The 19,882-nt window shown below is 41.8% G+C and overlaps 1 protein-coding gene across 5 annotated transcripts in view; it reads left to right on the top strand.

Moving 5' to 3' along the window:
• FN1 (fibronectin 1) overlaps positions 1 to 19,882 on the top strand; it is a 64,529-nt gene that overhangs the window by 16,170 nt on the left and 28,477 nt on the right. For all 5 annotated transcript variants that reach the window (XM_088449925.1, XM_088449924.1, XM_088449923.1 and 2 more), the window contains exons 11-23: positions 317 to 445; positions 3,221 to 3,361; positions 8,220 to 8,341; positions 10,502 to 10,676; positions 12,129 to 12,302; positions 12,772 to 12,900; positions 13,125 to 13,214; positions 13,328 to 13,522; positions 14,282 to 14,554; positions 15,602 to 15,868; positions 17,349 to 17,443; positions 17,904 to 18,072; positions 19,142 to 19,228. In XM_088449925.1, the coding sequence (XP_088306051.1) occupies positions 317 to 445; positions 3,221 to 3,361; positions 8,220 to 8,341; positions 10,502 to 10,676; positions 12,129 to 12,302; positions 12,772 to 12,900; positions 13,125 to 13,214; positions 13,328 to 13,522; positions 14,282 to 14,554; positions 15,602 to 15,868; positions 17,349 to 17,443; positions 17,904 to 18,072; positions 19,142 to 19,228 (2,046 nt within the window). The remainder of the gene's footprint in view (positions 1 to 316; positions 446 to 3,220; positions 3,362 to 8,219; positions 8,342 to 10,501; positions 10,677 to 12,128; positions 12,303 to 12,771; positions 12,901 to 13,124; positions 13,215 to 13,327; positions 13,523 to 14,281; positions 14,555 to 15,601; positions 15,869 to 17,348; positions 17,444 to 17,903; positions 18,073 to 19,141; positions 19,229 to 19,882) is intronic.

The following is a 19,882-nucleotide window of genomic DNA, read 5'->3' as shown; positions in this document are numbered from 1 at the left end:
ACCGGGGATTGTGTGTCCATAAAAAATTTTTTATTTATATATGTATTCTATATACTACAGATGTGCGGTTCTCCAGAAATCCAAATCCACTGAATTTCATGAATCCAGACAGATCAGAATTGCAGTACTGATCTTACTGCGATTCGGAATTCAGATTTTTTTTTTTTTTTTTTTTTCAGATTTAAATCTAAATTCTTACATGATTATTAGCCGATTTTTTTTAAATTCAGAACCAAAACATTTGAAGGTGGTTTTTCAAAACACTGGTTAGTGCACATCTCTAAAATATATATTTCCTTGCTCCCTCTCATCACAGATCAGTGCATTGTGGATGGCATCACCTATGACGTCAATCAATCTTTCAACAAATATCACGAGGAGGGGCACTTGATGAATTGTACCTGTTTTGGCCAGGGGCGTGGCAGATGGAAGTGCGACGCTGTGGGTAAGGAACGTTTCTAAGGGTTCCTGTTTATTAAGAATGATAATGGAAGCAAAGTTTAGTGAATCTTTACATAAAGATCAGGGAAGATTTTAAAGTTGTGTTTTGTTTTGTTTTGTTTTGCCTTTTTAATGTGAAATCTTTATAAAGCAGACTGACTTTTCCGAGTATGATGTATAACTGGGTCAAACCCCGCAATACACATGGCACATTTAATTTATGAATCTTGTGACCTCTTTGTTGGATTAATTGACTGTTTCGGAATGTGAAAGTATTTAGAGTACATAGTCGCTGAATATGCAGATGTCTACATCTATCCTCCGTGTGCTACAAGTCACGTTAAACTTAATGTATGGGCGCCCTGCGACTTTTTCCTTTAAAATGCGTCTTATTCACAAAGTAATGCGAATATGACACAGCTTATGCTGATTAAAATATGTGGCATGCTCATATTCTGTGTGTGACTGCGGCTGTATCTGCATGCGAAATGCTATGTTAGTGTCAGCGGCTGTATCTGCATGCGAAATGCTACGCTACAGTGTCAGCGGCTGTAACACTAATGTAGCATTTTCCATGCAGATGTAGTCACACACAGAATATAGGCATGCTGCATATCATTTTAATCAGCAGAAGCTGCTTGTGTATACTATTCACACTGCTTTGCAAATAAGACACTTTTTAAGAGAAACAGTGGCATGGAGCGACTAGAAGAGCTGTTTAAAGCGCAAGGAGGCTAGATGTATGTGGACAACTTTGTAGTTCACCTAACAGCACTTGGGGGGGGGGGGTTATAATATGCAATGAGATTTAAAACTCATTGCATATGATTAATGGTGCTCCAGCCCATCTGCTCCCAACTGTGTTTTCTGTTGTCTTTTTAAACAGATGACAGGCGCTTATTGGTTGGAGCACCATTTTCATACGCAATGAGTTTTGAAAGTCGTTTGCAAATGAGCCACTTGATATGACATTCCAGCGTGTGTGTGTGTGTGTGTGTGTGTGTGTGTGTGTGTGTGTGTGTGTATATCAATTTATTTATATTTTATCCGCTCCTAACTGCCATTTTTCAAACACAGCCCGTGACTTGGCAGTTAGGAGCTGATTGGCTGGTAGCTTACCTCCATCCACTTTATCTCCAGTCCTAACACAGCTTAGTAAACAGACCCCATAATTCCAGTCCACACTGGGTGAATAATTTAGGTGGCGCCTCCCTGTGCTAGTGGGGTGGATGAGAGCAAGCTCTGATAAGGTCTGATCTGTTTGTTCAATCAGAGCTTGCTAATACCAATAAATTCCAGTCTGTTTTCCTTGGCTGCAATTCTGAGAGTTGCTTTCTCTCAGTACACAGGACAAAGAGGCGGCTAACACTGTCCATGAAGTTTTTTTTTTTTTTTGTTTGGTTTTTTTTTAGAAGTTTTGAAACCTCTCCCACAGTGTTTGCAAGAATGCATTGGTTGAATCCATACTAAGGAGATGTGTCAAACCTTAGAGAGAGAAAGTACCAACCGATCAGCTTCTCACTGCTATGTTACGTTCTGTGGACCCGATTCATTAAGGATTGAGCTAGCTAAAGCATACGCAGATGGGCGATTGTTACGTACTGCGTATACATAACAGGCACCGAGACATCGCAGAGTGATTGACAGGAAGTGAGCATTTGGGGGTGGTCTGAGTAATGCAGGCGTGTCAGTCCCTTTTGAACGCTGTCACATGGGCGTGCATAAATTAGCCATAGCGATTTGCATACGCAGCATGAGTACTCACTGCGTGCAACAAGGTTAGCAAGTAGGGTCAGGGCTGCTTTCATTCTGCGTGAGGGGCCGATGGTACTCTGTTACCGATGTTTATGAAAGTTTGCCATGTATTATGGATGTGAGATAGCGGTAGTGGCAGGCAGTGGCTGTCTCTATGCTGGCATTGCGATGGCATTCATTAGCATATTTCCTCAGCAGACCTGTGGGCGATTACGGAGCTGCAATAGAGATCCTAAATGAATCTGGCCCTGTGTTTTGAAAAACTGCACTTAGTAGCTGATTGGTTGGTACTTTATTCCTCTCGAAGGTTTGATACATGTCCTCCAAAGGGGCTAATGCAGCATTGGGAATAAGGCCAAGATTTATCAACGAGGGATATTCTTATGCTCCAACCAATCAGCTCCTAACTGTCATGTGTCTTAAGAAAAAAAATGACAGGATGGAGCTGATTGGTTGGAACACCAATGGTAAACCTCCCACCCAAAACTGATGGGTGTCACGGACGATCCTCGCCAAACACGTTTGTTTGTCCATTATTGAACATTTCGCACCACTTTCTCACATCTGCATATACACCTGCTTTACTCTCTCTGGATTGCCCTGGTATTTTGTGATTGTTACACCTCCATAGTAAGCTGTATGAGCGACAAAACTTTGAACCGATATGACATACTTCAGGTATGGGTACAATTGGTGCTTTAAGTATCTGAGCTAAGACTTGGCTGGAAGAAGACTGCTCTGCTATAACGCTGAAGAGACCAAATTGCCCACCTTGAAGATGATACGATTTTATTTATTTATTTTTCTTCGTCTTTACTTACCCATGTTATGTTTTAAGGACATCTCTTATTGTGCATTCTTCATGAAGGCCATGTTCTTTGTCGTATCCAAATTATGTCCGACAATGGGCTGAAGACCATGCAACCTTGCTATAGCGTTGAACCCACATTGTGTGCCTCCAGCTTTGCTACAGAATTGCAGATATCTGTGCAAGGAAAGTCTAACACTGGTGCCTATGTTTCAGATCAGTGCCAAGAGACCGAATCTCGAAAATTCTACCAGATTGGTGAATCTTGGGAGAAGAATGTTAATGGTGTCAGCTACCAGTGTTATTGCTATGGCAAAGGAATTGGTGAATGGCACTGCCAGCCTCAGTCCTACCCAGGTAATTAATCTCGAAGGGGAAGGGGGTGCAAGCTAACTTTTTTTAATTTTTTTTACTACTTCACAATGTCTCACCCCTGGCACGGTAATTTACTTGCACATCTAAATCCGCGTCTGATGCTGCAACTAAAGAACAAAGTTCGGGTTACTATCCCACTTTGCCATCAGTGCTTCCAGGAACTTGTAATCCAAATGTGCACATAGCTGCCCACCTTGTTCTCTGTGCTTTGTATAAACTGACACAATAAGTCATCCATTAATAGGTTATTTCATCACTTGCTAAGTTTAAGGGGAGGATGGGGTAAAAGGAGCCAAAAAGCATACCATAATAGCTGTTTATATTCACTTTTGAAATGCTTTGGGGTATATTTACTAAAGTGAGGGTTTTAGAAATGGAGATGTTGCCCATAGCAACCAATCAGATTCTACTTAACTCTTAACCAGCACCTTCTAGAAGATAATGGGTTCGGATTTGTTGCTATGGGCAACATCTCCACTTCTAAAAACTCTCTCACTTTAGTAAATATACCCCTTTGTCTTTTTTAGAATAATCTGTTGTCATTTCCCCAGTCTTCTCCTAAATACTAATTATAATCCTACTAGGAGTTAAAAGGGAAATGGTTATGAAGAAATAAAGGGCCTGATTCAGACCCGCTCGCGCACCAGGGCCAGCTCTGACATGCGCGAGACCCGGCTAGCGATGGGCGCTCCGGGTCTCGCACCAAAAGGGGGCGGCTGTCTAATTTTTGAACGACGGCTCGCACAGTTTTGGAGGTGGGCAGGGGGGGTGGCTGGCCAAACGGAGGCGTTCCGTCGGTTTGGGTGCGGCCCTACTGACATCACGAGTGATGTCAGTGGGGAGCTTCCGGCTCTATTAAGAGCCAGAAGCTCACTGGGGCTTGCGGGATCGATACCCTACCACAAGGGTCTCGCAGCAAGCCCCAATGGTCGAGACCATCTCTATCATCACCTGGCTGCTCGCAATAGCTGTGAGTGGTCAACCACAGCTATGCGAGCGGCCAGGAGGCCGCACAAAAAAAAAAGCCCTGATTCAGAGCGAGCGCTCTGCCTCTGAATCGGGCCCAAAGTACAGAGCTTAATACTCTGCGACTAGCTTTGCAACTGAGCATTTGGGGTGGGAAAGGGACATACAGCCATCTGATAGAACGCCAGACAGTATGGTGCCTATTCTCTAGGGGGTCCGTCCAATTAGCTGCAAGCTTGTTTTATGAGACTGTCACACTTCGTACAAATGCTCACTCTCGAGAAACGCTCAATTAGAATTGCCAATTCGCACTACAGGCAGGGAGAGTGCACAAATTTTCTATAGCATGCAACTTGGGAGAAGGGCATGAAAAAGTGGGGAAACAATCCTGGACCCCCCAAAAACTGACCACTTCATTAATACATTCGTATAGAAGATTGTTAGTGGGCATAAGGAAAGTACTGAAGGTTTATAAATGGTGTCAAATGGCTGATTTTGTGCTTTAAAAAAAAAAAATTTAGAAAAAATTGGTTATATTTTATCTCAAATGAAATAAACAAAAATGGAAGAAAAAAAATAGAAAAGGTGATTTAGTGTTAATTTGAGGCAACTAACTTTTTTTTTTTATTTTTTGTAATAATAAAAAAAAAATTAATTTAAAAAATACTGTGATTACATTTGGGGTGCCTAAACAAATGTAAAAAAAATTTGGCGGGCAATTTCAGGTTTTTTTTTTTTTTTACACCCAGAAATGACATTTTAATTGAGCCAATTAAGCTAATAGAAAATGTCTAATTAGTCATTAGTGTGGGTGGGAGGGTGTCCAAGGGGTTCTTTCCCAACATTTTTAATTTAAAATAAAGATATTTATAAAAAAAAATTTTTTTCATATCCTCATGTGGGGGCTGTGCACAAAAATATGCAATTATTTTTCTGGAAAATACAATGCGTCTTTGGAATTGTAATGAAACTGCACGTTGTAGTGTGGGTTTGCACAAGCCAGCTCACACCTAATTGGATTGACCCTTGGCTGTTCTTGCCCTCTAATCAATCATCCAATTGATCTACAAAAGTCTTCTCTCCTGTTAATCTAAATCCCATGAAGGCGGTAACCCTGACTGTTTCCCTTGTCTATGTAAATAACTTTATTAAAAAAATGTGAATGAGGTGTGTGTGTGTGTTAAGTACCTTACCACAGAATGTTGTGTAAGATTGTAATGTAATCCAGACCCTGCTAAATTATGAATGACCTATCATTATGCTGGTATCTGACCAGTCCCACAGCTTGGCCACCTCCACAACATTGGTACACTGGTGAAAACATTCAGACAAGTTGTGCTTTATTGCCTGCTCCCCCAGGGGTACCGTAATGGTGGGGTGGGTAATTCAGGTTTTGCTTAAACACAGGAAAAACGGTATCCTAGAGAGAATATTATAGCGGCACTAAAACCTTTAACTTAATAGCCATTATATTCATTGCAATTGTATTGCCTTGCAACTGTTGGTGTACTAATAACGCAAATGGGCTGCCTGTGGGAAACCAGGTGGAAACTATTGAAAACCTCTGTGTCTGTGCTAGACCATTCCACGGCGCTTATACCATACCTGCTAAGCTAGACCCTTCCACAGTGCACCTGAATTGTAGCGCATAATCTATAACACATAGTGCACCTGCAGCAAATTTGGACATGAGACAATGGTCAACTTTAAACTTCCCATTAAACTGCATAGTGCTTTCCATATGCTGACTCCTAGTCTGACTCTTTACTATATGGCAGAGATTCCCAAATTCCACCCTTAAGGTGCGTACACACACTAGACGATAGTTTGCAAGATTCTCCCGATTTTTGACGCATCGGAATGACCAATCATGTCCACTCACAATGCGCGTATCCGTGGGTCGTACATCGCATCTTCAGATGTTGCCTAAAGCAGGCAAGATCAGCCAGTCTCGTACATGACGCACTGGAAATCGTTAAGGATGCAAGGGAAATTGCTCACGATATCTCATCGTGACCAAGTCATATAGTGTGTACACACCTTAACAGTCCAAGTTTTAAAGATATCCATGCTTAAACCCAGATAGCGAAGTCAAATTGACTAAGGTGCTAAGTAAATCACTTTTGCTCGAGCATGGATATCTTTAAAATCTGGACTATAATGGCAGAGTTTGGGAACCTCTGTTATGACTAGGGGCCTGATTCAGACCCACTCGCAAGTGGGTCGATGTTGTGCACTGCGCATGTGCACGACGGCGGGAGCTCCGTCGTGCGCATGCGCCAGGCGCGACGAGCGAAGGAAAGTCCTTCGCTCGTTGTCTGATCAAAGGGGGCGTGCTGTCGATGTTGATTGACAGCACGCCCCCTTTGGTGGGCGTGCCGGGGGCATGCCTCCCTGACGGGGGCGTTCCCAAGGGAACGCCTACCGTCAGAAGCCGGCCCACTGACATCACTAGTGATGTCAGTGGGAGCGATTTTGGCTCTGATGGAGCCAAAATCACTCCGGGCCTTGCGGTTGAAAAACTCAACCGCAGGCTCCAGCTCGCAGTTTCGATGGTCGCTATGGTCAAGACCATCGCGGCCATCAAACTGCACGCTCGTATAGGCTGTGGGTGGTGACCCACAGCTATACGAGCGTCCAGGAGGACGCTCCATAATTATGGAGGGCGGCCCTCATTCAGAGCGTGCGCTCTGCTCAGAGCGTACGGCTCTGAATGAGGGCCTAGGTCTTCGATGGTTGGAAATATTAATCCTTGTTTGCTACAGATGTGTGGGTGTGTTCTTTTCTCTTGAAAGGTCTCTTGGGTGTGGATTGATGGACAGTATCTTGATAGGCAGTCAATAGCTAGATGCCAAACTTTAGATGGGGACTAGGTCAGCAGGGTTAAAAAGTTGACATGCAAATGGCCAACACCGAAAAGGTTGACACTTATTTATATTTTTTTCATTATTATTTTAACCCTAACCCTCCCTCTCCCAGGTGCCTAACCATACTCTTCCCCCCTAGTGTCTAATCCTAACTTTCTCTTCTGGTGTTTAATCATAACACAAACCCTAACAATCATGATAAACCATGTAGACCTATTCACTGTCTATGTTCTGATGTCTAGTTACTGTCTGTCTGCCTTAATGACACCGGTTTCATAATGGGCAGCTGTTGTCTTGCAATTTGGTCCATAGGAACTGCTTTATACTACATCCCTATCTCTTCCAGTATCCATGGAGAAATGGCTTTCTAAGGAATTGGTATATATGTTCTCATAGCTAGTTTCAAACAACCACCATTATCCTCATAGATCCTTCCTTCTTTTTTTTTTTTGTCTACATGTGTTCTTTATTACCCAGGGACAATTGTTCTAAAACATACTTGAAGGTTTGCCCTGAAATTGCTGAAACCTGTTTATATCTCAGACAACAGGCCAGCATTATTTCCCTAGGCTAGAAGAGTTGTGCAAAGCAGTCTTGATTTCCAGTTAAGATAACAACCTAATGTATGTTTAAAGCTGCATACACACACAACGATTTTTTTAATGATTATCGTTAAACGATATCGTTTAACGATAATTGATGGCAAAAATCGTTCACTTTCTGAGTCAAACGATGAACGATTATCGTTCATTGCGCGTTCACGTTTGTAGTTTGTAGTTTGTCGTTCAGTCAGACTTGTCAACTCAACGATTTTCATTAAGGGAATATGCAAAAATTGTTTGTAGTTCATAAAAATCGTTCATGACATTTAGTAAATGAACAACTTTAGTAAACTATTTTAGTAAATTTTTTCAAGGGAAAAAATCGTTTACTCAAATCGTTCATTAAAAAAATCGTTGTGTGTGTATGCAGCTTAAGAACTCACTGGGAATTCTTCTCCCCAACAGCTGGAACTGGACCTGTACAGGTGATTATCACAGAGAGCACCAAACATGCCGACTCTCACCCTATTCAGTGGACGGCTCCACGGCCATCGCACGTCAAGCAGTACATTTTGCGCTGGAGGCCTGTAAGTCTTTTGTGTTTTTTGTTTTTTTGTTTGTTTTTTTTAAATGAACAATTCTGATATTAAGAACTATGGTCTTTCCATAAAGAGAATATGCAGATACATTAGGATACATTAGGAGTTGAGTAAAATGGTATATGGTTCATCTTTCCATAAGTTTTCTGTATAGACCATACTGATAAAGGGGTCTGCATTAGACCAGAACTTCGTCCTTCAACCAACGGTCAATAAATGTAAAAGATTGGGGTTTTCTATAGTGTGACTTGATGGAGAGATGTAAACTCCTCTTAGATCATTACACATATTTGTGTGTAGCAAGTTCTGTTCCTGACACCACATAAAGACATTTCTTCATTCATCAGGGAAAATAATATATTATACAAATTTGGTAGATCATAGGATAGCTGCCAAGGTAACATTGAAGTAATTCAAAGCTATTGAAATTTGCATGTTTTGTTGGGTTACCTGCACACGATGAAAGCTGCCCTTTTGCAGGCTGCACCCTTATTCTCTTACTGCGCTAGGATGTCCTCAGTGCTGCGATTACATGGGCCACAATAGCTTGAATATTGCATAAGCCAGTAAAACAAATATTCTTTCATTAAAATTCCATCCAAGTTTTTTTTTTTTCTGGGGAGTTAAAATAAACAAATTTCTACTTGCCTTGTGTGCAGCAATTTACCAAATTCTTTAATCCATAGACCTAAAATTTGATTAGGACTATCTAACTGGGCGGTACTAGATCCAGTTGGCTGGAAAGCAAATACACTTCACACTTCATTACTGACTGCTTTCCACTAGTTGCTCTTTGAGCAATAGATCCAATCTTCAAAGGCATGTAAACTAAAAAAAAGCTGAAAAAAAACTGGTTAAATCTATTAGGCATCACAGACCAATTGCCACCCCTCTGAAGTTTTCAACCAGATCCATCCAGTGAAAACCCCAGAACAGGCTCCCCGGGTCAAATTTCTGCCCAGCATACACCAACAGGAGGTCCGACCGGGACCTCAACTCCCTAGTATGTCTTCTGGGATCCAATGTTATCACCCATCTAAATTATTTGATGTTGTCCAAATCCATTCAGTGAATGGCCCAGAACAAGCTCCTTCAGTCAACTTTTTGCCCAGCATCCCTGGGTCAAAGTTCTTCCAAGCATACACCAATGGAAGGTTCGACCGGGACCTCAACCCCCTTGTATGTATTCTGGGATCCAATGTTACCACTCTGAAGTTTCTGTCCATATCCATCAAGTGGAAGGCTCAGAACAGGCTCTCCAGGTCAAAGTTCTGCCCAGCGTACACAAATAGGAGGTCCGACCAGGACCTAACCCCCCTAAAACCTGCCCAGAATCCAACTGACCTCCTCGCATTGGTTTCATTCCAATCGGTGCAGGGGTATCTCAATGCATAACCAGACAGACAAACAGACCAATGAATTTTATATATACATAGCTCCATGATTGGGAGGAGTAACTAGATAGGAGGCCTGCCTTCTGCATGATCAATCCCTTGCCAAAAATGTGCTCTTAAGATGTTTAATAGAGAATGTGTTAAGCAACTGAGCTCCGAAACATGAATGGGCTGATGAAGAGGTGGTCGTATAAAAGGTACAATTACACATCCATAAAACATCAATAACTTGTAGTACACCGTAAACCACTGACCTTCTAGTCTGTGGCAAAACAAAAATCTTAAAGCCCAAACTCAAGCGATGATCGCAATTGCACTTCCTCCTGCTTCTGGCTACCTGTAAACAATACGGCTTCTTTGTCACACCTATGTACATCTGTTTGCTGTTCTGCATGTGTTCAAAATGAATCCCTTGCTGTACTCTGCCTAATTTAGACTGCTAAGTCTTGCAGCTCCAAGCTCAGATGATGCAAGTACCATATTTGCACAAATCTTCCTATGCACGTGTTTTCTGTGCAATGTCCACTTCACAAGCGTGACAGTGCAGATTCGGCTACAGTCCCAGAGTGTATCCCTTCCCTGCCAACTAGCAGAACCGCATAGGCTGTGCTGACCCATGCCTTGGATGTCTGCTGTAGTTTGATTCATCGTGTGTGTGTAATATACATTATGTACATTTTGTGTGTGTGTGTGTGTATGTATGTTATATTATGTTATAAATTATTTTTATTTTATTTGTTTGCTTCTTCCTCAGAAAAACAGACAAACCAGTTGGAAACAAGCAACTGTCCCAGGACACCTTAATTCCTATACAATCTCTGGTTTAAAGCCTGGAGTGGTGTATGAGGGACAACTCATCAGCATTCTGCAGTATGGTCAGAAGGAGGTCACCCGTTTTGATTTCACCACTACCTCCACCACCTTGGGAAGTGAGTATGCCATTCTTTGTAGTATTGGCCAGTTGGATGCCCTGGTATTGATGTTACACGCAGGCACTGTGCTAGCAAATCTCCTGTATGGCCTAAACTGGCTATTCACAAGGCCACTTACCTGAGCACCAGGATTTCCGTTCTGACCTACCTAACATGCAGGCACTTTAATAGGTGGCCGGTAGGCACTTGGGATGAGATGTAGTATCCCTTCGTGGTGGTGGTTGGGGGGTGGGGGAGGGGGGCATTGGCTAGTGAAGTTAGTATATAATCAAACATGGGTGAATAGTGGCAGTCTTCCGATCAGGTTTATGGGCATGCCTGATATAAATTTGAGTGCTTATGACTTGAATCCTTGTTTGTCATTGTGCTTTCTCAGTAGTATCCCCAAACGCTAGGCAGTGTCTGTGGCCTCAGTTTTAATAGGATTTGTTTTTGGAACCTCTCGTGGCAACACACAGGCTGAGCCTACCGCTTGACCAGAAGGTTGAGCAAAACAATCTGTTCAGTTGGCCAAGTGACTGACACCTATCCGACTACTGGATAAGTAGTTGGCGTAGATGCATCTTTACCCATGCCAGGCCAGCACTGATCCGGTCTGTCTTCTGGTGTGGCTTTACAGTGGTTGTGGAGCTACATTGTGTAAATTTGGGTTAGCTGTCTGACTCTGGAGCCCGTTTCTCTGCTCTTAAGTGTACTGGTGTATAACTTTGTAGGTCATTAAGGAGCTGCTTGGGTTGAAGATGCTTGGATCAAAGACTGATTCTATGTGACACTTTGTTGCATAAAAGCATCAAAGAGCTGAGTAATTTATAGCTCTTGGGGTAGGCATTTTACTTTAAGTAAATCTGTCACAGATAGGGTCTGTCTAAATGTTTGCTTTGTAGATAAGGGGCTTTTTTTTTTTTTTTCTTTTTTGAGGCTGGAGAGAGAATATGATGTGGATTAAATATATGCGTTAACTCCTTCAGCTGCAGTACTTTGGCTAGTATTCTAGTAACTCCTTCAGATTCCCAAGTGTCAGTGTAAGTTTGCTAGTTGCAATTAAAGCACAGATTTTGGGTAGTCGTGAACTGCTTGCTATATGTTAGTCAATTTATTCCTATGCATAATGCCACCGTGTAGCCGAAGCTGAGTATGTCCAAATTATAATTTAAAAAGATCAGGGGGCCTCAAGTACCACCAACAGTTCATGTTTTGTGGATTTCTTTAATTATGCTGGGGCCGTAATTATCCCACCCGCTTCCACAGACTGAAATCCCCAAATGCATATCCTGTTGGGATAGCATGAGGGTTTCGGGAGGAGAACCACTGAAAATAAATGGATGTTCAGCTGCCTTGGTTTATATGGTGGCTGTATAAGAGTATTGAGAAATGGACATTCATACTATGTGCTGTGTTTCATCAACTTATATTGATGTGCATTAAATAACTCAAGCTCCTTTCTTACAGCTCAGACAGAGACAGGCGAGACTCATCTTCCACCGCTGGTGGCCACTTCGGAGTCTGTGACTGAGATCACCTCTAGCAGCTTTGTAGTGTCCTGGGTCTCCGCGTCTGACATAGTTTCTGGATTCCGTGTTGAGTATGAGCTCAGTGAGGATGGAGACGTGAAGCGCTACTTGGGTGAGTGATGTCAATTTATGTCCAAGCATTACAGCCAGACTAGTGGTGTGACATGTTCTTGGCTGGTGTATCTAACCTCATAGTTGTGGAAAATGCAGGTGGGAGGGGTTTAGAGCTGTACAAATAAATTTCCGAAGGACATTTTCATGATGCATGTAGCTCTTTACAAAGTCTGACATCTCCTTTAGCCTTCTAAAGTAGCAACCAATCGGCCAGAAGCTATCATAATGTACTTGAGAAATGATAGCTAGAATCTGGTTGCTATGGACCACTTCACTTGTCCTCCTTTAGAAGGTTTGATGCATCTACCCCGTAAATTTAAAAATAACGTGAGAGGCTTGCTTAGCTGTAGGACTTTTTGTCATGATCTTGTTACATCTTGTCTTGACTTTAGGAGGACAGATGAGACCTTTTTGTGTTTAATAGTCTCGACTGTACTGGAAACTTTTTATTTTTTTTGTTTGTTTAGATCTTCCCAATACTGCTTCATCAGTCAGCATCCCAGACCTTCTACCGGGCCGTAAATACAACATCAATGTTTATGAGATCACCCAGGAGGGAGAGCAGAGCCTGATCTTGTCCACGACTCAGACAACTGGTAAGCATGACCAGTCTGGCTGATAAATATGTGCCAATGCAGCAAATATGCGTACTTATTCAGGTAGCTCTGTGGTCAACGAGTAATGTCTAGTTTTAAACCATTCTAATTAGCAGCCGGATTCTGCAGCCTCAGATTGTCTCTGGTTTTGCAGTGAATCCTTATAGGTTTATTTTTAATCCTACTAATTCCATTTTATTTATTTTTATTTTTTTGTGCTCTAGCTCCAGACTCCCCTCCGGAATATAACATAGAAACTGTTGATGACACCTCTCTTTTGATTACCTGGACCAAACCTCAAGCTCCCATCACAGGTGAAGCTCTTGAAACCTAGTGTTAGAATGTTATCGTACCTGTATCAATGTTCCCAGTCTTCTGAAAGGAATTTCTGAATAGTTTTTGACAGTGTTTGTTTAATCTTTCACAGGCTACAGAGTTGTATATTCTCCTACGGTAGAAGGAACCAGCACAGAACTTATTCTGCCACATACCGCAACTTCCGTGACCCTCACCGACCTGTACCCAGGTGTGGAATATAACATAACGATCTACGCCGTAGAAGACAGCCAAGAGAGTACACCTATCATCATCCAGAAGGAAACCACTGGGACCCCACAAGCCGGTAAAAGTCCAGAGAGTTAATTACACCTAGAATGCTAAATTCTGCAAGCGCACAAAGCTAGAATCTACCATCGGTAGAATATTCCACACACACAGATCTGGTTGTTTTTCCTGGCGCATTACGTTAGAATATCTTTGCCTTGGTTGAGCAGTGTGTGGTGTAAATGTTCTTGCATACATCTTCATCATATTCCTTTCCAAAACAGGAGAAGGATGGAAGGGCAGCTCCGTAGGTCCTGCGTTCGGCGTTATTGTGTTTGGCTACACACCCCAGCTCTCCTGTGTTTGCGGTGGCTGACAAATTACAGAACTTCTTGCTCTTAATTTTATATATGAGTTTGTAGCAATGAGGGGAAAATCCTTGTAAGATGAATGCTTTTTATTAGTTCATGGCGAGGTGGAAAGGGATGAGAGCCAAGATGCGGAGAGGCAATGTGTTTAGAACTTCTCCTGCGTGGAGTTATTGTAGCTGGCCTGAAACTTGAGGCTGACTACAGGGGCTTGGCTTATTGCTAAAAAAATGTTGTTCTACTGAGTAATGATTTTCAAAGTGGAGTTTTGTCTATCTTGTCTATACACCATGAGTTCAGATGGTGTCTATTGTAGATATATTAAGTTTACATGTCTATTACACTGGTATGGGTTAGGTGCGTGTAAATAAAATTGTGTATATATGGTCATGTGCACGCACATATATAATGTACATGTGTGCACACACTGTATAAATAATATGGATTTGTCTCTGGTCTGTCTTGCACAGTGATTGTTCCACCGCCCACTGAACTGCAGTTGATTGAGGCATCCGATATAAAAATCACCATCTCATGGAATGCTCCTCCAAGCGAGGTTTCCGGGTACAGAGTTGTGGTGATGCCGGTCTCCCCCTCAGGCCGTGAATCTCAAAATCTGCCAGTCAGCAGAAGCACCTTTGCAGAGGTTGTTAATTTGCACCCTGGAACCATCTACAGATTTGAAGTTTATGCCGTTAGCCGTGGACAAGAGAGCCAGCCGCTAGTGGGGGAGTTCCCTACGAGTAAGTTTTTAGCTTTCAAGTATTGGAGAAATGCCACTATTGGCAAATTGTATGGGCGTCTTCTGAAAGTTGCCAAGTGTGCGGATAGATTATGTTTGCATATTTGTGCACTAATGACCATTCCCACATGGGATCCAACGGGATGTACTTGTACAAAATATTTTACTTTCTAAAAATCAACATCTTATACACTATATGGCCAGGGTTGTCTTAACAGCAGTGTGGGTCCTGGGCAAAGCAATGCACTGGGCCCCTACCCAGCCATTCATGGGGGAAAAAAATGTAAATGGTCAATAAAATGAAACCCTCCTGCATGCCCATCAGACCTCCCACACATGCAGAGAGACTGTCTGACTGGTCTGAAGCCGGCGGATGAAGTGGAACTGAGACTGAGGTGAGTACTCATCACCGGGGGTGATGGGGTGGGGGAGATTAGATCGGAATACAGTGCACCAGCGGCCGGCTTATAAATATATCACAAATTTACCAACTGTCAGGGGCGCAGGTTGGCGGGCCCCTACAAGGTCCCGGCCCTTGGGCAACTGCCCAACAAGCCCAATGGACGAGATGGCCCTGTATATGGCAATGCACAACACGTACCACCAGTCTTACCCAGTACAGTCTACAACATTTTGCAAACTAAAGAACAAGCCACTGTGAATTTATGAGCATACCGAATAACCATGGCCTGCACTTATTACCAGTGATGCAAGATTCTCTGTATAAAACGGATTCAGATCTAACTAGAGTCTGTCCTAATGTCGAGGGTCGTAAGAAAAGGCACAAAATTATACATCTCAACTAGCTGCCTACGGGAATCTCGCAGATGACTACCTGCCTTCTACTCCCAATATCTAGGTGTATTTTCTGGTTGTGAATAAAGACACTATTAGGTGTATTTTGTTTTGTGCACACACTTGTCTAAGCCTTGTTGTAACTTGTGTTTCAACCCGTATGCTATTGATTTATATAGTGTCAGACTTTTTTTTTTTTTTTTGCTCCCTGAAAAATATTACATCCGAAATATGTGTAACCTTCTCTTTCCAGAACTGGACTCTCCAACTAACTTGAAGTTCAAGGACTTGACCGAATCTTCAGTCCTCATTGTCTGGGCACCACCGGAATCAAAGATTGGCCGTTACCTTCTGTCGGTGGGCCAGACTCGTGGCGGGCAGCCGAGCCAGTTCCATGTGGATTCCACTGTCAGAAGCTACAAACTTCAAAGCCTTCTACCTGGCACAGAGTACACTGTTTCTTTGATTGCCCTGAAAGGAAGCCAGCAGAGTAAACCAACTACAGGAGTGTTTTCAACCTGTAAGTTAAACTCTCTAGAAGGTTTGATAAATCTCCCTCTTAAGAGGGCAAGTGGAGGTATTGCCCAAAGCAATCCTATCTTTTGTCTAGTACCTTTTTTATAAATTAATAGAGCAAACCTTCAAAGAAACAACCAATCAGATTAGATCTCCCCCTTATCTTCCTCTTTCCTATCAGGAAATTCAAGAACATGTGTTGCCAAGTGTAGTGAGTTGGGGGAGATGTATCACAGTGTCTGTTATCTTCTGCGTTGATTGCAGCAATTCAGGATGCCTTAGCACTGAGATGTATTTAAAGAGTCACTGGAGAGGTGGTACGATGACACCACCCCAGCCATCTCTACCCTGTATGTATCGCTTCACCCTACTGCTGATGCAATACAGATGACCTTCCAGCAGGCGGTCTGCATATTCACGAAATCTCATTCCGTTGGGCACATGGCATTAGGGGACAAGCAACGGAAAGCTCAGATTTTTTTCATAAGTTCCTCATATCTCCATTATTTACAGAAGCCAAAATGCTGCTGCTGAAGTCTTAATTCCTTTATGGTCAGCATTTTTAATATATTTTAGAGAATGGATAATAAACTTTTTGTTTTTTGGTAACAATGCTGAAAAAAACAGCTTGATAAGTGTACCCATTGGTCCTTTTTTATTAGGCACAGGCAGAAACCTTTTTTACAGTGACTTGATTTTTGTAGTGAAAATAATTTTGATTTGCAAAAAGGCTCCAGGAAAATAAAAAATAAAATATTTTACACCCTAAACTCTTCATAAAAGAAACTTGAATGTTTGAGGGGTTTTTTTTTTTTCCCTCTATATATTCATTAGTCAATTAAACCTTTTCTGGGCAACCACAAAGCCTATACTGTGCCCATTTTAGGAATTCCTTACTCTCCTCTTATCCCGCCACTATTTTAGATGGTCAGCGAATCGGTTAAACCAGTAGGTATTCTAGGAATGTATCACTGTCCAGCTAGTGTTCACAAGTCCTTTCTTGTCATCTAACTAGAAAAAACACAATTTTTTTTTTTTTTTTTTCCCCTCCTCTTCAATTTTGTTAATTTGTAGTTGAGCGGATGGACTGTATTTATTTAAACGCCACTGGACTACTTGGAATAGCTGCGCAGGTCGCATATTTGCAGTGTCTGTTGGAAGTGAAAACCATAGCGGTATATTTTGTGATCTTGGCAATCGCTGTATAGCCACTTCAAGCAGTCTGCAAGGATGTGTTTTTGGGCAAATGCCGTCTTCAGCTAAATTCCTTTGAGGTTGTGAGCACAGATCTGAGGTCAGGCTGCAATCCGTGGTCTCTAGAATTCTCCCAGGTTGCACTTTGGTGTCTCTTACAGACAAATGTTATGCTCTGGCTGTCTTGCAGTGCAAAAAACCTTGTATTGCAGACTCATGTGTAACCTGTATATACTGAACAATTGTGACTTCTGAATGTATCTCGCTTTTTTTTTTTTTTTTTACTTTAGTGGAACCTGTTGGATCAATCCCTCCCTATAGCACGGAGGTTACGGAAAGCACCATCGTTATTACATGGACTCCTGTGCCCAGAATTGGATTCAAGGTAAAGACTATGTTGCATAAAATAAATTATGATCTGTCTGTAGCATTTGGAGCCAAAGTTCATAAGCTTCCCATGGGGATGGCCGGGGCAGGTGGGATTCTGAGGATTAACCTGTCTACCGTAATCTTTCTCACATAATGGAGAAGGGTCTAAATCCACCATTCTTGACATATGCTTAATGCATATATTTTATATACAATTTATAGAGAACAGTTTATATAGGTAGTATAATAATGTAGAGCAAAATCTCTGCAATTAAGCAATGCTTCTTTTCTTCATGCTGTCCGGTATAGGAGGAATGGTGAGTTCAGTGTTCACTTTCACATTTGTTTGGCTGTGGAAAAAGTACTATACAGTGTGTGGTGTTTTTTGTTTAGTTTTTTGTCATACTGTATATTATTATTAATAATTATTTATTATTATTATTAATTTTTTATTTTATTTTTTTGCCTACAATTAGTTGGATGTGCGTCCAAGTCAAGGTGGGGAAGCTCCCAGGGAAGTCATCTCCGAATCTGGTAGCATTGTAATCTCTGGCCTTACACCGGGCGTTCAGTATACTTACAGCATCTCTGTGCTTAAGGACGGTGAAGAGAGCGAAACTCCCATCACAAAGACTGTTACAACACGTAAGGATGATTTATTTCTTCAACTGTGTAGTAGCTTTGTGGTTACGCAGTATTAAGGTTGAAAGAAAAAAAAAATCTGCCATGTTGAATTCTTAATACTTAAAAACTCCCTCGTGAAATTGGTCTAATTTTTCAGTTCTAAGCACCCGAACTGCTCTTAATGGGGGGGGGGCGGAGATTTATCAATGCTTGGAGAGAGATAAAGTACCAACCAAGCTTCTTCTAACCACCGTTTTTCAAGCACCGCCTGTAAAGTGACAGGAGCTGGTTGGTTGGTACTTTATTTCTTTCCATTTTCTCTCCAAGGTTTGATACATCTCCCCTGATGTTTTTTTAATTATGCATTTATGGATTTCAATGGCATGGGGGTCTGCATTACTGCGTCTCTGTGCTGGTAATCCATAAAGGCATGTGTTTGCTTACCTTACCAATCCCATTATTAATTATGCAAAATAGCAGTTCCCATAGTAGGTACTACTACCTACCATACAGGAAATTGAAATTGGAGATGTGGGTAATGTTGGAATACTTAACAGTCCAAATATTGGTCCGATCATAATGAAGCCTGATGACACTCACTAGAACTTACTCCTAAAGCTGGAGTTAAAGCCTCCTGTGATATTGAGTTGAGAAGAGATGTGAGCACTTGCGTTAACGGATCTCCGTGCCAGGGATTGAGACCTGGAGCTTCAATGTCTGTAGTGCATCGTACCTCCAATGGAGAGTGAGGGGACCAACTGTGATCAGCCCCATGTAGCAGTCATGTGCTGGTGCAGCAGTCATGCCCGGAACTCTGTGCCGATTTTAAAGTCCAGGAGCGTAGCCATCTGTAAAGTGCTTTGTGTGTCTGATAGAAAATGCAGGAACCCATGACCAGGATCATCTCTGGTCCTCATAGTTTATTGCCAGAAATTACATCCGGAAATTGGTTCTGGCCGAGAAGCTAAAGTATTGATGTGTAAGCCAAAGTATTCTATTGGTTCCAGGTAACACTGTGCTTCTGGTGATTTATTTTCATGATTCATGTTGGTTTGCATTGGGTTTTAACTGTCTCTTTAATGTGTTACAGTGCTCTCCCCTCCAACCAACCTGCGCTTGGTTAAAAGCCCAGATACTGTCATTCTGAAAATCTTTTGGGACCGAAGTACATCTCCAGGTAATGGGTTTAGTTTGAGCAATTGCACTCCTGTCTTAGATGCAGGCAACTCAAAATCAGCCTCGTAGTGAACACTATGTTCACAGCCACACATGGCAACTCGCAGGGTTGCATAAAACTAATTTAAAAAAAAAAAAAAAACCTGATTTATCTGATTTTAAATCAGTTTTTTTTTTTTTTTTTTTAAGTAAACGTTTTACATTTTTAAATGTTTATTTAAAAAAAATAAATAGGAGTTTTTTCAAAAATTTATTTAACTCAAATCAGTTTTTGATTTAAAAAAAAAAAACTCCAATTTTATGCAACCTTGAATTGGCGAGACAAAGGGCAGCACTGGTTTCCGCTTCACCCATAAGTTAAACACCTACTAACCTTAACAAAAGGTAGTGAATCTGGCTTTCACGGCTGCCCACAACTACAGCCACTTCGAGTGCATCTCGGCATCAGCCACTGTGATCGTGTATTCTTTTTTAAAAGTATTAAAGCTAAAACTGAATGGCGTCATGTGACTCTTGTTTGGGTGGGACCTATAGTATAGTAATGGAGATATTGGCTGGTGATGAGTTTGGTGGGCAGGGCTGATCATTGTTACTAAGACAAGTTGCACTTGCAGAGTTGTCAGAAGTTCTGTTTCTATAAATACTTGGAAAACCT

Source organism: Taudactylus pleione, unplaced genomic scaffold, assembly GCF_031769625.1.
Source record: "Taudactylus pleione unplaced genomic scaffold, aTauple2 ptg000500l, whole genome shotgun sequence".
NCBI lineage: Eukaryota > Metazoa > Chordata > Amphibia > Anura > Myobatrachidae > Taudactylus > Taudactylus pleione.
Note: the sequence above shows the minus strand (reverse complement) of the source record. Positions and strands in the feature narration are given on the sequence as shown.